This window comes from Sceloporus occidentalis, unplaced genomic scaffold (genome assembly GCF_023333645.1).
Source record: "Sceloporus occidentalis isolate IW3139 unplaced genomic scaffold, rSceOcc1.0.p SCAF_1, whole genome shotgun sequence".
NCBI classification, from domain to species: Eukaryota; Metazoa; Chordata; class Lepidosauria; order Squamata; family Phrynosomatidae; genus Sceloporus; species Sceloporus occidentalis.
This window is the reverse complement of record NW_028316981.1, coordinates 1467154-1485084: the sequence shown is the minus strand read 5'-3', so window position 1 is coordinate 1485084 and position 17931 is coordinate 1467154. Positions and strand designations below refer to the sequence as shown.

Below are 17931 nucleotides of genomic sequence, written 5' to 3'. Positions count from 1 at the left end.
GCGGCGCATTCGTATCCCGGGGTAAGAGTGTATTGCCTTTGTGTGCCTTAAAACTTATTTCTTACTTGGAAATCCAAGGCAATTGGGAAGCCAGCCAAGATCCCTCACTCCTCCTGGGCAACACTTTGTGCCTGGTTGCCTGCCTCCTTGTCTCCCCTCCCGCCACTTTGCTTTGCCCTGGAGAGCCTGAGAATGCCTGTCCTCTCTCTGATTGGTTGAAAACTGTTAGTGTGATTCCTCCAAATGGGGTTGGTTTGCTCTTGCTCTGTAGCCTTGCTCTCAGAGGGAGTCATGGAGAGAAAGAGAGAGAGAGAGAGAGAGTGTTTTCTCCAGTCCTCTCTCTGATTGGCTGAAAACTGTTACACTCCAAAGGGTTGGTTGCTCTGTAGCCAGCCTCGCTCCCAGAGGTCAGGTCTGGAGCTGAAATGGGACAAAGTCACCAAAAATGCACTGAAATAGAGCCAGGCACCAAAATCACACAAAAAGCTCTGAAAAGTCACCATTTTCGTGTGAAAGTCACGAAATTGGCAACACTGATGATACCATGATCAAGTACACTCGGCCCCCGGGTTACGAAATTAATTCGTTCCGCCGCCATTTTCGTAACCCGGAAGGCTTCGTAAGCCGAAAAAGCCATAGGCGCTAATGGGGAAAAGCCGCGATTTGGTGCGAAATAGCGCCGAAAAGCACCAAAACTTTATTCGTAACCCGGAATAACCTTCGTAACCCGGAAATATTTTTTATTATTTTTTTTTCGTAACCCGGAAATTTCGTATCGCGGCGCATTCGTATCCCGGGGTAAGAGTGTATTGCCTTTGTGTGCCTTAAAACTTATTTCTTACTTGGAAATCCAAGGCAATTGGGAAGCCAGCCAAGATCCCTCACTCCTCCTGGGCAACACTTTGTGCCTGGTTGCCTGCCTCCTTGTCTCCCCTCCAGCCACTTTGCTTTGTCCTGGAGAGCCTGAGAATCACTGTCCTCTCTCTGATTGGCTGAACTGTTAGTGTGATTCCTCCAAACAGTTGGTTGGTTTGCTCTTGCTCTGTAGCACTAGCCTTGCTCTCAGAGGGAGTCATGGAGAGAGAGAGAGAGAGAGAGTTTTTTCTCCAGTCCTCCCTCTGATTAGATGAAAACTGTTACACTCCAAAGGGTTGGTTGCTCTGCAGCCAGCCTCCCTCCCTCTCAGGCTGGAGCTGAAATGGGCCAAAGTCACCAAAAATGCACTGAAATAGAGCCAGGCACCAAAATCACACGGAAAGCTCTGAAAAGTCACCGTTTTCATGTGAAAGTCACGAAATTGGCAACACTGCGAGTCTCCTGGCCTCCTCCTCCTCCTCTGCTCCAGCCTCCCTTCCTCTCTTTCTCTCAAACACTCCTCCTCCTCCTCCTCCTGCTCCAGGGTCAGCCAGGGGCCAGCAGGGAGGCCCAGCTTCATAGAGAGGTCTCCTCCTGCAAGAGGGCAGCGAGAATGGAGGCCTCGGGTTCCCAGAGAGTCCTCCAACGGAGAGAGAGAGAGCAGAGGCTCAGATTCCTAGAGAGTCCCCTCGGAGGGAGAAGGAGCAGAGGGCCTAGATTCCTAGAGGGGCAGGAAAACTGTTTGGGAAGGCCAGGTGTTGGAGGGAGGGCTAAGAGGCCCAGTGGTTGCAGCAGGAGAGGAGAGAAAACAGAGAGCACGAGGAGGAGGAGGTGGGAAGGAGTGGCTCCCCCGCCTCTGTGGGGGGAGTTGTGGCTCTTAGGGGCCAGGGGTCCTTGGAGAGAGAGAGAGGGAGCCTTTTTGGATGAAGGGAGGGAGACCCAGCCCTTGAAGGGAGGGCTCTGCTGTGAGGAAGAGGAAGGAAGAAGTGGGCAGGAGGGATGGAGAGGCTCTCAGGGAGGGAGGGAGGGAGGGAAGGAAGCCCTGCTCCCCGGGGGGGGGGGGGGGAGACAGAGAGAGAGACTTTTGGGATGAAGGGAGACCCAGCCCTTTAATGGAGGGCTCTGCTGTGAGGAAGAAGAAGGAAGAAGGGGGCAGGAGGGATGGAGAGGATGGAAATCCCTTCTAGGAATGGAGGGAGGGAGGGAGGGAAGCCCTGCTCCCCAGGGGGAGAGAGAGAGAGAGAGAGAGAGAGAGGCTAGAAAGAGGGGGGTTGGGGGATGATGAAGGGAGGCCCAGACCTGGTTTCTGGGGGGAGGAGGAAGGGCTTCCCCTCTTTCTCTCCAGGGAAAGGGCCTGGCAATGGAGGAATCTCCCCCTCTTATAGAATCATAGAATTGGAAGAGACCCCAAGTTCACACTGATCTCCTGGGCTTTAGGTCAATATTCAAACCACGACGCCATGATGGTTCTATATATTACATTCTGCATAAAATGTATCATTGAATGTTAAGCATGGTGACAGCATCCTGTACTGTTTTTGTTTTCAGTGGATATGATCTTAAAATGCTTTTCACTCTATTGATGCCTTTCACGCTATTGATAGTGTCTCTTAGGTGAAAGAACTCAACCTGCCTTTCCTCTTATGATGACTCCATTAATTTCATGGGATTTTATTAGGCAAGGAATTCTCAGGGATGGTTTTACTCGTTCCTTACTCTGAAATAGAGCCTACAGCACCTGATATTTGTTGGTGATCTCCCATCCAAATAGTAATCAGATTAGTACTTAAAAGATTAGACAGGCTCTAGTGCCTCTATGGTACCTGTACTAAGAGAATAATGTACATTGATGATACTTTGTAAATACCTGATAATATCAGTAATAACAAAATGTATTGATTTTGCAGGCTGTTGCAGCAGAGTATCTTAGGGACATCTTTGCCCTCAGACGGATGGTGGAAGAATAACTTTGATCTTTTTTGTGGCGTCATTTGGTTTCAAAAAACATAGATGGAGGAACCAAAATCACTTGGTCCTGAAGGAAGAAAAGGCCACAATGACCTCAGTGCTGAGAGCAGTGGGGGAATCTGGGAGAGGACAATGCAGGGATCCATGAGAGAGGAGCTTGTCAGCTCAGAGACGCAATGCCAGGGCTTCAGACAGTTCTCCTACAAGGAGGGAGAGGGACCCCGAGAGGTTTGCAGCCGACTCCACCATCTCTGCCGTCAGTGGCTGAAGCCAGAGCGACACACGAAAAATGAGATCCTGGACCTGGTGATCTTGGAGCAGTTCCTGAGCATCCTGCCCCCAGAGATGGGGAACTGGGTCAGGGAATGTGGGGCAGAGACCTGTTCCCAGGCGGTGGCCCTGGCAGAGGGTTTCCTCCTGAGTCGGGCAGAGGCAGAGAAGAAGGAGAAAGAGCAGCAGGTGAGCGCATTTCTTCCTGGGGCCATGGTGAGCAGGATTTGGCTCTGGGCTGCCTTTTTTGAGTCTCTGTTGACTTTGAGGGGCAAAGGCTGAAATCTGGTGTTCCCAGAATTGGCTTTGATAAGGAGAAGTGTGTGAAGGATCGGCCTTTTGATGAAGTGGAATCTCAGTCCCTGAAGCATCTGAAAAGAATGGTTCTTTTTTAAAACCAGGTGTGTGGTCCCTGTGTGCCAGATTTTCAAAGGAAGTTCCCAGGTTTCCCTGCTGATGCTGCCACACAACCTGACTTGCACCCATGATGTGTTCTGCAACAGAATGGGTTTCCACCCACTCTAGCAAGTCGCCAGCTTTCACCTCTAAGGGGTGAAACATTTTTATCGTGGCTGATTTTTTTCATGTTATTTTAAATCTAAAGCCAACATAACAAATTACCAACATTAGTGTTGTGCCCACAGAGTGTACAAGTGGGTATATCTATACAGTAGCAATAGGTTTTCATGTTTGTTTCCCTATATGTCTATTTTAGTTCTTCATTACACACAAACATGACTTCATTAGTAGACTCTCATTATAAGTCAAAGCAGAGTTTTCCAGAACTCCAGATGTTCTTGCTGTGGGCTCCATGGAATTGCTTGTGTTCCAAATATAAAAATATATTACCAAGTAATAACACAAGTGTCATTTTGTATCCCATGTTTTTGAGCTCTTATTTTGTGTGACATTTTCAAGTTGGACTTAAGTGCTACTGGCTTTTTACTTGCTTAGTGGTGGTTGGAAGTCTCATTCCACGCAAGCCCAAACCTCTTCCAAGTGTTTCCCATTTTCTCATCCAAGTTTTGAATCCTGACTGCTGTTTTAGGCCAAAAACCTCTTGTCAGAAGTTCACTCTGAATTCCCTGTGACAGAGAAGGCTCCATTGGATCCCAGGCAGAGTCCCCGATGGAGTGCAATCAAAGAGGAGTGTGATGGAGGAGGGCCCCTGCAAGGTAAGGATGCCTCTGTTGTTGTTTCTTACAAGTCAGATATTGTGAAGCATCAAAGAGTGCCCACAGGAGAGAAGCCATACACATGCCACCAGTGTGGGAAAGGTTTTGCTCAAACGTCATCTCTTATGAGACATCAGAGAGTCCATACAGGAGAGAAACCATACACATGCCAGCAGTGTGGGAATGGCTTTGCTCAACAGTCAGCTCCTATGAAGCATCAGAGAGTCCACAGAGGAGAGAAACCATAAAAATGTGAGGAGTGTAGGAAATGCTTCTTGCCATTTCCATTTTGGTGGCCAAACTCATACATCCGTGGGTTTTCTACTTTTGTTTTTTAAGTGTGCGGGATAGCTGTTCAGACAGGCTTCTGTACTCTTCCATTTTATATCTATTTAGCTGTTCCTTCATGGTCAGCGAGGGTTTCCGGAGGCACTGCTGTTTCCCTTGTGTGTTGTGGGCAGGAACACACGGCTGCAGTAGGATCAGATAGAGCAGAATCACACTGTTTTTCAGCTCAAGCATTAATGCATTGTTTACTCCAGATGCTGAACACTCTATGTAGTTTTCAGCTCCCTCACCATTCTTCCAATGCATATGCTGCTAAAATAGTTTCAGCTGTGCAGAGGACGAGGAGGAAATGGGGCAAGGCAGGTATAATATGACTTTGTAAAAAGGAGTTTGCTTGTCAGAGGCTTTGTTAACTGAGGTGTGCCTGTACTTCCTAATGAGTCTTTAGGATTGTTACTTCTAACAGCAACCGATGTGACTGGATTCCCCTTGCCTTGTTCTCTCCCACAGAGGCTGGAATGATCCCACCAAGGACTCAGTCACCTCTCCCTCTTTGTGGTGAACTAGAACCAGTTCAGGTAAGGAAAAGGAATCCTAGAACAAGAGAATCGGAGCAGTCTGGGTTCCTATTTTCCCAGATCACATACCTCTCAGTGCTAGTGGAGAATTTTGTTTGTGTTAGAGTTGAGCTCCTTTTTTTCTGAACTTTTTCTTTAGCCCAAAAGGGGAGATGATAGATATTTGTATCCTCCTGTAAAGAAATCGTTCAAAGACATCTGCCATCTGTGAGTACCGAGGATGTGGACAAGATCCTTGGAAGTGTTAGGAAAACGACTTGCTCTCTCGATCCCTGTCCCTCATGGCTAGCGGCTCAGGGGGGAGCGGCAGTAACTTCGATGTTACACCGCATAACTAATACATCACTCAGGGAAGGGCACTTTCCAGCTAGTCTGAAATTGGCCATTGTAAAACCATTGTTTAAAAAGCCCTCCCTTGACCCCCTGTTGCATAACAATTATCGGCCTGTATCGCTATTGCCTTTTCTCGGGAAGGTGATCGAGAGGGCAGTTGCTATCCAGCTTCAATCGGTCTTGGATGATACTGATTATCTAGACCCATTTCAAACCGGCTTCCAGGCAGGCTACGGAATTGAGACTGCCATGGTCGCCTTGGTCGATGATCTCCGTCTGGGCATGGACAGGGGAAGCGTGTCCCTGTTAGTCCTCTTAGACATCTCAGCGGCTTTCGATACCATAGACCATGGTATCCTTCTGGAACACCTGAGGGAATTAGGAATCAGGGGCACTGCGCTCCAGTGGTTCCGCTCCTACCTCTCGGGTAGATTCCAGATGGTGCAGCTGGGAGATGTGCGCTCCAATAAGAGGGTACTTACATCTGGTGTCCCTCAAGGAGCCATTCTGTCCCCCATGCTATTTAACATTTACATGAAACTGCTGGGCGAGATCATCCGGAGACATGGGGCGCGGTGTTATCAGTACGCTGATGACACCCAAATATATTTCTCTATGTCTCCGACTGATGCGGTGACCAGGGATGGCATCTCTCCTCTGGATGCCTGTCTGAGGTCGGTAATGGGCTGGATGAGGGAAAACAGACTCAGTTTGAATCCAGAGAAAATGGAAGTGCTCGTGATAGGTTCCCCGGGCCCGGGGATGGATATTTGTCCACCTGTCCTGAACGGGATCACGCTTCCCGTGAAGGACTCAGTTCGCAGTCTGGGGGTGCTCCTGGACTCGTTGCTCCACCTTACATCTCAGGTGGATGCAACGGTCAGGAGCGCCGGTTATCAGCTTCAGCTGATATGCCAGCTGCGACCCTTCCTGGGCCGGGGGGACCTTGAAACGGTGGTACATGCTCTGGTAACCTCTCGACTGGATTTCTGTAATGCGCTCTACATGGGGCAACCCTTGCACCATACTCGGAAGCTTCAACTGGTTCAGAATATGGCAGCAAGACTGGTCACTGGATCTTCCAGGGCCAGCCACATAACACCTATCCTTAAAGACCTTCATTGGCTGCCCATTCGCTTCCGGGTGCAATACAAGGTGTTGGTGCATTGTTGTATGGTCTAAGTCAGGGGTAGGCAACCTTTTTGAGTCGGGGGCCAGGTTGCTGTCCCTCAGACAACTGTGGAGCCGAAGCCGGGGGTGGAGCTTCCACCCTCCAGGGGTGGGGCCATATGCCGGGGGTGGAGCTTCCACCTTCTGGGGGTGGAGCCACATGCCGGGGTGGAGCTTCCACCCTCCAGGGGCGGAGCCACACACTGGGGGTGGAGCTTCCACCGAAGCATCATCATCATCACCACTACCACTATCATTATTACAACAGACCTTTGTTACAGCACTTTGGAAAGTCACACTGTCTCACCTTCATAAATAATAAAAATAATGAAATAAAAAAACAAAAATAAGTGTTATATATTTTTAAAAAATAATGGAAAAAACCCAAGGCAGACCTGAAATGACTCACCTTTCCACCTCCTCCCCCCTTTCTCATTGAGAGGGGATTTTGCAGAAAGAACACCCAGGGCAAGTAGTAATAATAATAATAATACTAATAAAGTTACAAGCCAGGAAATTACTAAAATGCAATTGAAAATAAACTACAGCAAGCAAGCACAGTTTCAACTCAGAAAAGCCACAAGGTGCTCAGAGGGGATTTTGCAGAAAGAACACCCAACTAACCCCCTCCCCCAATGAACCAACCTCTGGCCTTGCTGTGGCTGCAGCTGCTGCTCTGGCTCCCTCGCTCTGTACTCCTTCCTTCTTCCTCCTCCTCCTTTCCCTGCTCTTAGGGAGGAGGAGGGCGGAGGGCGAGGTGGAGCCTGCTGCAGCCCCTGGAACCCTGTTGGAGTGCTACAGGGGCTGCACCAGGCCTCCTACATGGGCGCTGCCATTTTGTTTTTCAAAATGGCGGCCGAAATCTCGCGTGACCTTTGCCATCCTGAGGTCACGCGAGACTTCGGCCGCCATTTTGAAAAAACAAAATGGCGGCCGGAGCGGTGAGAAAACGGGGGAAATCGGCGGCAATCGGCGGCAGGACTGCGCAGGGGCCGGTAGGAAGGCCTTGGCGGGCCGCATCCGGCCCGCGGGCCGCAGGTTGCCGACCCCTGGTCTAAGTGCTGTAACCTGCCTTGATCTTTGGAAAGGCGGGCTAGAAATAAAGTTGATTATTATTATTATTATTATTATCTGGTATGGACAATTCAATTGACCCCTGGCCAATTCAAATGACATCTGGAATTCTACAAGTCTCGTACGCCCTCGTGGCGCAGTGGTTAAATGCCTGTACTGCAACCACTAAGGTTGTGAGTTCAGTACCACCGAAAGGGCTCAGGCTTGACTCAGGCTTGCACCTTTCAGAGGAGGTGGCTAAAATGAGTACCCAGATTTCTGGGGGCAATTAATTTACACTTTGTAAACCGCTTAGGGCAGTGATGGCGAACCTTTCTGTCTCCTTCTCCCGAGCACCATTTTCAGAGAGACAGTGGGAGGCCCGAAAATAGCAGGGAGGAGGCGAAACAGGCACGCGTGTGCCTGTTCCGCCTTCTGCCTCACCCCGTGTCTGCCGAAATTGTGTTCTGTTCCACCTGTGGCACGCCTGTGATAGGTTTGCCATCACGGGCTTAGGGAGTGTTTAAGTGCACTGATAAGTGGTATAGAAATGTACTTGCTATTGCTATTGCTATTTCTTTGATAGTTAGAAAACAAATGGGTAGGAAAAATGCAGCATGGGTGATTAATCATCTGTGCTTCGACCTTTGGATTTGTGTATTTGTAATAGTTAACTTGTTTTCTTCCTCAAAAGGAAGCACCAGGTAAAAAAATAATAAATAATAAAACTTTTATTTATACCCTGCTTTTTGTTAAAACAATGTTAAAAGAATACAACAATATATACAAAATATCCCCCCTTTAAAAATAATTAAACAGTTTAAGGTTAAAATTACATAAAACAATGAAAACAATAATAGTGGACAGAGTCATCACATATACTTGGCTGAGTAATTTATTCTGGGAAGGCTTGCCGGAAGAGATCCCTCTTTACAGCTTTCTTGAAGATTAACTTTGCAGTTTATGTCTAAGTAGTAGGAAATTCTCCTGTGTTAATCCAAAAGTCAAGCTCTCTCTTGTTTGCATGAGTGCAAAAGCAATGTCATTCAGCACATAGGAAAAATTCTCCTACATCCTCCTTCCTTGGTCCATAACAAATCCCTCTCCCTCTGTGTTCAGCAGCTGGCATTCAGAGGGAGGCTACAGGAGCTTCTGGAACTCCCAAGGAACCAGCAGGACCAGGAGCAACGTTGGCCTCTACAAGGAATGTTTGAGGCAGGGGTGGGGAAGTTATTTTTAATGCCACTTTTCAGGTGATATGTTGCTCAAAATTGGAGAACATAAGAACCTTATTGGCTATGTATGAAGACTATATTTGGTGTCTCTTTGTAGGTAGACCTACTAGGAGTTTGAGCCATGAATGATTTATATCTCATGGATGTTCATCCATATCTATTTATAGATTTAGACTATGTAGTTTTATTATTAATTTGTTATTTCTTAATCTTTTGTTTGTTATATACATACCCACCACAGACATTTCATATCCTATCTCTGTTTTCTAATTGGTTGAAAACCAAGGGTTTACTCCCCACACTTTCTCTAGCACCCTATAACATATGCTCCAACATTTCACAGATGAAAAACATGTGTGGCCAAGGAACAACAGAATGTTGCCAAAATGGCAAAGGTTATTGTTGAGGAAGTACGCATACACTTAGAGAGTCTTCAGGAGTTGGATTTTGCCAGACTCTACTAGGAAGGACAAGTCTTCCAACAGGACTACCAACTTGCACTCAGTCCTTTCCGTTCTGTCCAAGAAAACCTCTTGCTTCCTAAGATGCTGAAGTGTAGATACCTGGGCCTCCAGCTACTAGACCTTCTCTACTAACAGGGCTACCAATATGCACTTGGTGCAGGTGATGTTTTCCACATCCATAGGCAAGAAGACAAACATCCCACAAGCGTTGCAGGTGACTGCAACAGGTCCCTCAGTGTCCATACTGAGAAGTCATAAGGAGGCACTGAAACAAGACCGGCTCAACTATGGGCTTCCCCTGTTAAACACCAGCGTAAAGGACCCCTATTGGCATGGCCTTTGTCCCCAAGCTCCGTTAGGAGCTCAGTCAACTGGGCCTATAATTATCTAGAGAGCTTCTGGCTACTTGCTTCTTCTGGAGACAGGTCTCTGTCTCACTTCCTCTGAGCAAAAGTCCCCACAAGCACCTTAAAGAAAAAAAGTAAATAAGAAAAAGTTAAAAATTAAAGGAGAACCCCCTGAAACACTGTTCCCAGGTCACTTTCTCCTCTCTACTCTAAATCCTCCTTGAGTATGCCAGCAGTTATATAGAATCTGCTGAAAAAGTAGACAAAAGAGAATTAAATGGCATTGTGGCTGCCAAATTGGGACAGTTGGAGGGTATGATATAAAATTCCACAACCCTCCCCCCCAAAACTGAAAAACAAACCAACCAAAAACACCAGCTGACAGTGGGCCAACATGGAAGTTGGATGTGATCCAGCATCATCCCTCCTGGCATGCTGAAATGCCCACGTTTGAGCTGCCCACCCCATCTGCTGTTGCCTAATATTTCTTTAAAGCCTGTCTCCATTTACTGAAGGTGTAGAATATGTCATGGGCTCAGGCTCCTGTGTTTGTCACACTTTGTTCACGATGTTCATGCTGGTGTAGGCAGAAGAACCAGTCTCATCTCAGCTGCCTTTGGAGCTGTATCAGCCAGTGAGACTGTTTTGTTCTAATTGCTACAGCCGGCAGCCATCTTGATGTCCAGTGTGAGCAAGAACCTTTTTCTTCTGTCTTTAGAGCCTGTTGACTTTTGAGGAGGTGGCCGTGTCTTTCTCCCCGGAGGAGTGGGCCCTACTGGCTCCACACCAGAGAGCCCTGCACAGGCAGATCACGGCAGAGATCTCTGGGATCATGGACTCTCTTGGTAAGGCTCTCTCTTTCCCTGGATGATTATGTCTTCTCTTTTAAGATTCATTTATAATAATGCCATTATCAGATACAGTACTTTGAAGGGGGTCCTGATGGGAAAGGGATGAGCCCTGTATATGAAGATCATGAGGAAACCTGTGGAGTTATAGTCTGTTTTGGTAAGGCTCTCTTCTTCCCTTTTTGATCATTTCCATTTAAAAATGTGGTGGGATTGCATGCTTCTGTGAGGCAAGAAGCTATGCTGACAAAGGCCCAGCACAGACCACGGAAAACGGGCAGACCGTAGCCGCCACTTTCCGTGGAGGATTGGGGCCAGGGCAGCCATACTGGCAGCCCAAAGGCCCCAATCCGGCACTTTTCCAGGCCATGGAGATGGGGTTACAGTCCCCCCTGAAGACGCAGGTTCATAGTTTGAGGCTATTCCTGGACTCAGCTGTGAACCTGGAGGCCCAGGTCTCTGCAATGACTAAGAGTGCTTTTGCATATTTAAGATTTGTGTGCCAGTTGCTCCCATTCCTGGAAACTAAGGTTCAGTCTCAGCTCTGACAGGAAGCTCGCCTCCCTCAGACTTTTCTCACAAATCTTCCATTCTCTGTAGTAGGGGTAGGCAACCTTTTTGAGCCGGGGGCCGGGTTGGTGTCCCTCAGACAACTGGGGGGGCCGAAGCCGGGGGGTGGAGCTTCCACCCTCTGGGGGCGGGGCCGCATGCCGGGGGTGGAGCTTCCACCCTCCAGGGGTGGAGCCGCACGCCAGGGGTGGAGCTTCCACCGAAGCCCCACGGGGAGGAGGAGGTGTGTACCCGCCCTCCTCCTCGGTCCCTTCCCTCGGCCGAATGGGCTCCAAGGGGCCCTTTCGGCCGAAGGGGAGGGAGGCCGAAGGGAAGGGCTTGGGCACCTGTCCCAGGCCCTTCCCTTCAGCTCTTCCCTTCGTCCAAAAGGGCTCCAAGGGGCCATTTCAGCTGAAGGGAAGGGCTTGGGCACCTGTCCCAGGCCCTTCCCTTCGGCCGAAAGGGCTCCAAGGGCTGTGGAGGAGCCCAGGAGGCGGCAGGCCGCTTCCGTGGGCCCCTTCTCGGCCCGTGTTGCCCCAGGCCTCCCTCCAGAGAGAGAGGTCTGGGGCCGCAACGGCCATGGGGGAGCCCATGGAGGCGGGAGGCCGCTTCCACGGGCTCCATTTCGGCCCGTGCGGCCCCAGGCCTCCCTCCAGAAAAAGAAGAGAAGAGGGGAAAAAGAGGAGGAAGAGAGGAAGAGGAAAAGAAGGAGGAAAAGAAGAGGAGGAGGAAGAGAAGAAGACAAGAGGGGAAGAGGAGGAGGAGGGGAAGAAGAGGAGGAGGAAGAGAGGAGGAGGAAGAAGAAGAGGATAAAGAAGAACAGAAAGACAAGAGGGGAAGAAGAGGAGGAGGAAGAGGGAAAGGTGGAGCCCTTGGATCCCAAGAGGGGAGGGAAGCCGCCCCATGGGAAGGTCTCCCTCCCCTCTTGGCCTCCAGCCAGGGGCCCGGTCCGCCCTGGGAGCCCAAGAGGGGAGGGAAGCCGCCCCAGGGGAAGGCCTCCCTCCCCTCCCTGGACTCCAGCCAGGGGCCCGGGCCGCTCTGGGAGCCCAAGAGGGCAGGGAAGCTGCCCCAGGGGAAGGCCTCCCTCCCCTCCCTGGGCTCCAGCCAGTAGCCCAGGCTGCCCTGGGAGCCCAAGAGGGCAGGGAAGCCGCCCCAGGGGAAGGCATCCCTCCCCTCTTGGGCTCCAGCCAGAGGCCCGGGACGCCCTGGGAGCCCTGGTGGCGCAGTGGTTAAATGCCTGTACTGCAGCCATTCACTCAAAACCACAAGGTTGCGAGTTCAAGACCAGCAAAAGGGCCCAAACTCAACTCAGGCTTGCATCCTTCCGAGGTCGCTAAAATGAGTACCCAGACTGTTGGGGGCAAATTAGCTTACTTGCTAATTAGCTATCTTGCTGTTCACCGCTATGATCTTTGGAATAGCGGTATATAAAAAAAAAGGCAGGGAAGCCGCCCCAGGGGAAGGCTTCCTTCCCCTCTTGGCGGCGGCGGCAGGACCGGGCTGGTCTTCCACGCCCCCACTGATCTTAAAGGGCCAGAGGCAGCCTGGAGGCCTCTTGACTCCTAAGCTGCCCCTGGCCCTTTAGCGCGGCGGCGGGGAGGAGGAGGATGAGGCCTGGCTTCATCTTCCTCCTCCTTGCTGCCCTTAAAGGACCAGGGACAGCTTAGGGCCAAGAGGCCTCTCAGGCTGCCTCTGGCCCTTTAAGAGCAGAGAGGGCGAGGAGGTGGATGAAGCCAGGCCTCGTCCTCCTCCTCGCTACCACTGCTCTTAAAAGGCCGGGGGCAGCCTGGGAGGCCTCTTGGCTTCCAAGCTGCCCCTGGCCCTTTAAGAGCAGCAGGCTGGTCCTGCCGCCTCCGCGGGCCGCATACGGCCCGCGGGCCGGGGGTTGCCAACACCTGCTCTGTAGTCTTGCTCCATGTCTCTGAGAGCAGATGTCTCTGGGAAGGCCTCAAACAAGAGAGGAAAGCAACAGTCCAGGGAGCCAGGTGCTTGCCCCCAAGTCCTTATCTTCAGCCATATTGAGCAGTTCCCTTGGCCTGTTATGACTGGTATAGTGGGTGACACAAAGCTAAAATGATACAGGCGTGCATGAAAATGTTTTCATGTGGAGCTTAAAAGGTCGCTGAGTATAAACGTTTTATTTACTGATTGATTGATTTGATTTATAGAGTACGATCCTGATATTTCTGCTGGTTGACCTTAGACTCATGCTGGAAGAACTTCAGAAGTTGCCTATTAGGCATCTAGAGGTCCTCCAGCCTGACTCTATGGTCAAAATCTTCTGGAGAGAGCCTTCCCCTGAAGCTTGTAACACTCAAGGAAGCTCTCATGGGAAGTTACAGGCTATCAGATCATCTGGATTTATGTCGTAAGAGGGAGCATAGGATGCCTTTTTTGTTCTGATGATTCATTTGTCTTTAATCTGCTTCCCATACCCTGAAATGCTTTTTCACACCATTATTATTTTCTGCTTTTCTTCTTCACAGCAGAAGACTGGATGAAAACATATGTATGTGTTAAGTATGGGAATTGTTTTAGGCCAATAGTGGAATTTATTAAGCAAGGTCAACATTCAGAAGAGGGAAGTTATATCAGAGAGAAGCCCTACAAACACAATGTATCTGGGAAATGTTTTCTGCAAAATATGGCATTTGTGCCTTGCAAGAGGCCTCATTCCCTAAAGAAACCCTTCAGGTATGAAATTTCATGTGTGGAAGGTTTTGCTTCTAAATTATACAGTATAAATTATCAAGAAGCCCACATAGTAAAGAAACCACACAAATGCCGGAAGTGTGGAAAATGCTTTGCATACAATTCACTACTTATGGCACATTTGAAAGTGCATAGAGATCCTATGACCCACTGGAAAAACCATACAGGAGAGAAACCATATATATGCCAGCAGTGTGAGAAAGGTTTTGCTCAGAAGTCAGCTCTTCTGAGGCACCAGAGAGTCCACACAGGAGAGAAACCGTACAAATGCCAGCAGTGTGGGACATGCTTTGCTCAGAGGTCAACTCTTGTAAAGCATCAGAGAGTCCACACAGGAGAGAAACCATATACATGCCAGCAGTGTGGGAAATGTTTTGCTGAGAAGTCAGCTCTTCTGCTGCACCAGAAATTCCACTCAGGAGAGAAACCATATACATGCCAGCAGTGTGGGAAAGGTTTTGCTCAGAGGTCAGATCTTGTGAAGCATCAGAGAGTGCACACAGGAGAGAAACCATACACATGCCAGCAGTGTGGGAAAGGTTTTGCTTCCAAGTCAGATCTTGTGAAGCATCAGAGAATCCATACAGGAGAGAAACCATACACATGTCAACATTGTGGGAAAGGTTTTGCTCAGAAGGCAAACCTTGTTTCCCATCAGAGAGTCCACACAGGAGAAAAACCATACACATGTCAGCAGTGTGGGAAAGGTTTTGCTCAAAAGACAAAACATGTTTACCATCAGATAGTCCACAGAGAAGAGAAACCACACACATGCCAGCAGTGTGGGAAAGGCTTTGTTCAGAGGTCATCTCTTGTGAGGCACCAGACAGTCCACACAGGAGAGAAACCATACATATGCCAGAAGTGTGGGAAAGGTTTTGCTGAGAAATCAAACCTTGTGAAGCATCAGAGAGTCCATACAGGAGAGAAACCATACACATGCCAGGAGTGTGGGAAATGTTTTGTTCACAAGTCAACTCTTGTAACTCATGAGAGAAACCACACAGGAGAGAAACCATATACATGCCAGCAGTGTGGAAAAGGTTTTGCTTACAAGTCAGATATTGTGAAGCATCAAAGAGTACACACAGGAGAGAAGCCATACACATGCCACCAGTGTGGGAAAGGTTTTGCTCAAACGTCATCTCTTATGAGACATCAGAGAGTCCATACAGGAGAGAAACCATACACATGCCAGCACTGTGGGAATGGCTTTGCTCAACAGTCAGCTCTTGTGAAGCATCAGAGAGTCCACAGAGGAGAGAAATCATAACAATGTGAGGAGTGTAGGAAATGCTTTATTCAAACCTGGCACCTTTTGAAGGATCGGAGAATCCACAGAGAAGTGAAATCATTCAATTGTTATATCTGAATATTTTCCTCAAAATTCACACCTTTTGAATATGAGGGAATCCATTCAGGAGAGAAACTATACAGACCACAGGCCTGTAGGAAACATTTTCCTGAAATTTCACACCTTTTCAGGCATGAAGAAATCCACATTAAAGAGAAACCATAGAGATACCATCATTATAGAAATGCTTTAGCTGGAGGACTGCCTTCATACATCTTGATTTTTTCCTGTAAAGGGGTCAGATAGATAGCAGGCATTTATGAGTTCCGCAGATGGTTACCTGATCAGGTATTCTGTTAGTTTTTCTGTGCAAAACATTATTATTTTGTTCCATGCTTCCAGGTGGGAAGCCTGCACAGGTATATATCATGTACATATATATCATATGTCTTGCACAAGTATATATCATGCATAGTCTGTGCTTCATGCTTCATGTTTGAGCAAATAGCCAGTATGGTGCAGAGGATTTAGGGGCACAAGGAGAGGAGGTTCCAGGTTGGAAGGGGTTTGGGGTCAGTCAGCAGCCACAGTGGAGTGTGAGGGTCATCTTGGCCTCTTGTTCCTCTCCTTCCCTGGTGATTCCCCCCCCCTTTTTTTTTTTTGTTGTTGTTGTTGTTGCTAAGCCCCCATGACTGTGGGGAGAGAAGGAAGTAGGACAGGAGCTAGTGTTATTGTTGGCTGCCTCCGTCTTTTAATAAGACGTCTGGTGTAGGACAGTGGCCAAAAGCCAAAACAGAATACAACCAGCTGTAACAGGCCATTTCAATCTGGTTTCAGTCCTGGCTATGAAACAGAGACAGCATTGGTTGCCTTGATGGATGACTTATGCAGGGAACTGGATGGAGAGAGTGTGTCCCTGTTGGTTCTCCTGGACCTCTTAGCAGTTTTCTATACCATCAATCCTGGTATCCTTCTGGATAGCCTCCCTTAACACCAGAAAATGATGCTAGGGGACTCTTGCTTGACCCCCAGGCCATTGGCCTGTGGGGTCTCTCAGGGTTCTGTGTTGTCCCCTATGCTGTTTAACATATTCATGAAGCCACTGTCCGGAGTCAATATGCAGATGACACGCAGCTCTACTACTCCTTCCCACCTCAATCCTATAAGGCTGTCCTGGTCCTCAACCAGTGTCTGTCTTCAGTAATGGACTGGATAAGGACAAAGAAGTTGAAACTTAATCCAGATAAGAGAGAGGTGCCCCTGGTCAGTCAGAAGGCAGATCAGGGAATAGAAATCCAGCCTATGTTAGATGGGGTCCCACTCCCCCTGAAGGCACTGGTTCACAGTTTGGAGCTACTCCTGGACTCAGCTTTGAACCTGGAAGCCCCGGTCTGTGAAGTGACCAGGAGTGCTTTTGCACATTTAAAACATGTGCACCAACTGTGCCCATTCCTTGAGATGCCGGATCTGGCACTGGTGGTACATGCCTTGGTTACATCTATTTGGACTACTGTAATGCACTCTACATGGGGTTGCCTTTGAGGAGTGTTCAGGAACTTCAGCTGGTCCAAAGAGCTGCAGCCATTCTGCTAACAGGGGCAGGTTTTAGAGATCACACAACACCCCTGTTGAAACAGCTCCACTGGTTGCCACTCTGTATCTGTGCAAAATTCAAAGTGCTGGTGATGACCTAAAAAGCCCTATATGGCTCAGGTCCAGGCTATTTGGCAAACCGTATCTTCCTATATGAGCCAGCCTGGGCTCTGAGATCCTCAGGGGAGGCCCTTCTCTCCATCCCACCACCTTCACAAGTGTGGTTGGTGGGGACACGAGAGAGGGCCTTTCCCCCTAGACTTTGGTACTCCCTCCGCAGGGAGGCCAGAATGGCCCCTTCTTTGTTATCCTTCCGCCAGCAGGCTAAGACCTACTTGTTTAGCTAGGCTTTTAAAGCAGAAAGTTTGTAAGGCAGGTGACAGGGTGCTGGGATATTGTTTTAATTGTATTTTAATCATTTTAATCTTTTAAATTGGATTTTAGTACTGAATTTGTTCTAATGTAGTAATTTAATTATATTTTAACATACTATTTTTGTATGTTTTGAACTGTATGGTGTTTTTTAAATGTTGTTAGCCACCCTGAGTCCCAGCCTTGGGAGAAGGACAGGATATAATAATATAATAACAATAATTTTTGAAAGAGTATGAAGCCAAAAGCACTGGATAGTGTTGGACACTTGAGAACAATATTTTACAAGGGTAACATTAGTCTCATTTCTTTATTTTCTCACTGTTTCCCTTTACAGTAACTTATCAGTATCATTCATCAACAGTTTACAGCTAGACAATGTATGGACTGCATTTACACTGTTTTTGGTTAACTTAATAAATAAGATCTACAACTTCATACTGTGCCTTGTTTCTTGTTTTGTTTCATTCAGAGTCAATTACTTGATATCATATATACATTAATATCATATATCTTAAATCCTGAGAGCCAGTGTGGCATAGTAGTAGTTTGAGTATAAGAGTAGGACTCTGGAGAGATGGATTTGATTCCCCACTCAGCCATGGAAATCCACTGGGTGAACTTGGGTGAGTCACACCTCTCAGCCCCAGAAATAGCAATAGAGCAATAGCAAGTACATTTCTATACCACTTATCAGTGCACTCCTTAAGCAGTTTACAATGTATAAGCCAATTTCCCCCAACAAGCTGGGTACTCATTTTACTGACCTACAAAAGGATGAAAGGCTGAGTGGAGCTTGGAGCCCTGCAGGATCGAACTCACAACCT

The 17931-nt window shown here is 48.3% G+C and overlaps 1 protein-coding gene across 1 annotated transcript; it reads left to right on the top strand.

Annotated features, from left to right (window-relative positions):
* Nucleotides 1-1492: 1492 nt before the first annotated feature.
* On the top strand, nucleotides 1493-17484 carry LOC149320328 (uncharacterized). The gene is made up of 6 exons (XM_089500871.1): nucleotides 1493-1686; nucleotides 2763-3282; nucleotides 4142-4268; nucleotides 5067-5134; nucleotides 10455-10581; nucleotides 13620-17484. The coding sequence occupies exons 2-6, from the start codon at nucleotides 2866-2868 to the stop codon at nucleotides 15116-15118; spliced, it is 2238 nt and encodes a 745-aa protein (XP_089356997.1). The 5' UTR covers nucleotides 1493-1686; nucleotides 2763-2865; the 3' UTR covers nucleotides 15119-17484.
* Nucleotides 17485-17931: the final 447 nt, after the last annotated feature.

What these genes read in the sequence shown, in the direction of transcription:
- LOC149320328 (XM_089500871.1), top strand. Translation starts at nt 2,866, where the DNA reads ATGGAGGAACCAAAATCACTTGGTCCTGAAGGAAGAAAAGGCCACAAT. An exon ending in AGAAGGAGAAAGAGCAGCAG is followed by an intron (nt 3,283 to 4,141) that starts GTGAGCGCATTT and finishes CTGCTGTTTTAG; the next exon opens with GCCAAAAACCTCTTGTCAGA. An exon ending in GTGAACTAGAACCAGTTCAG is followed by an intron (nt 5,135 to 10,454) that starts GTAAGGAAAAGG and finishes TTCTGTCTTTAG; the next exon opens with AGCCTGTTGACTTTTGAGGA.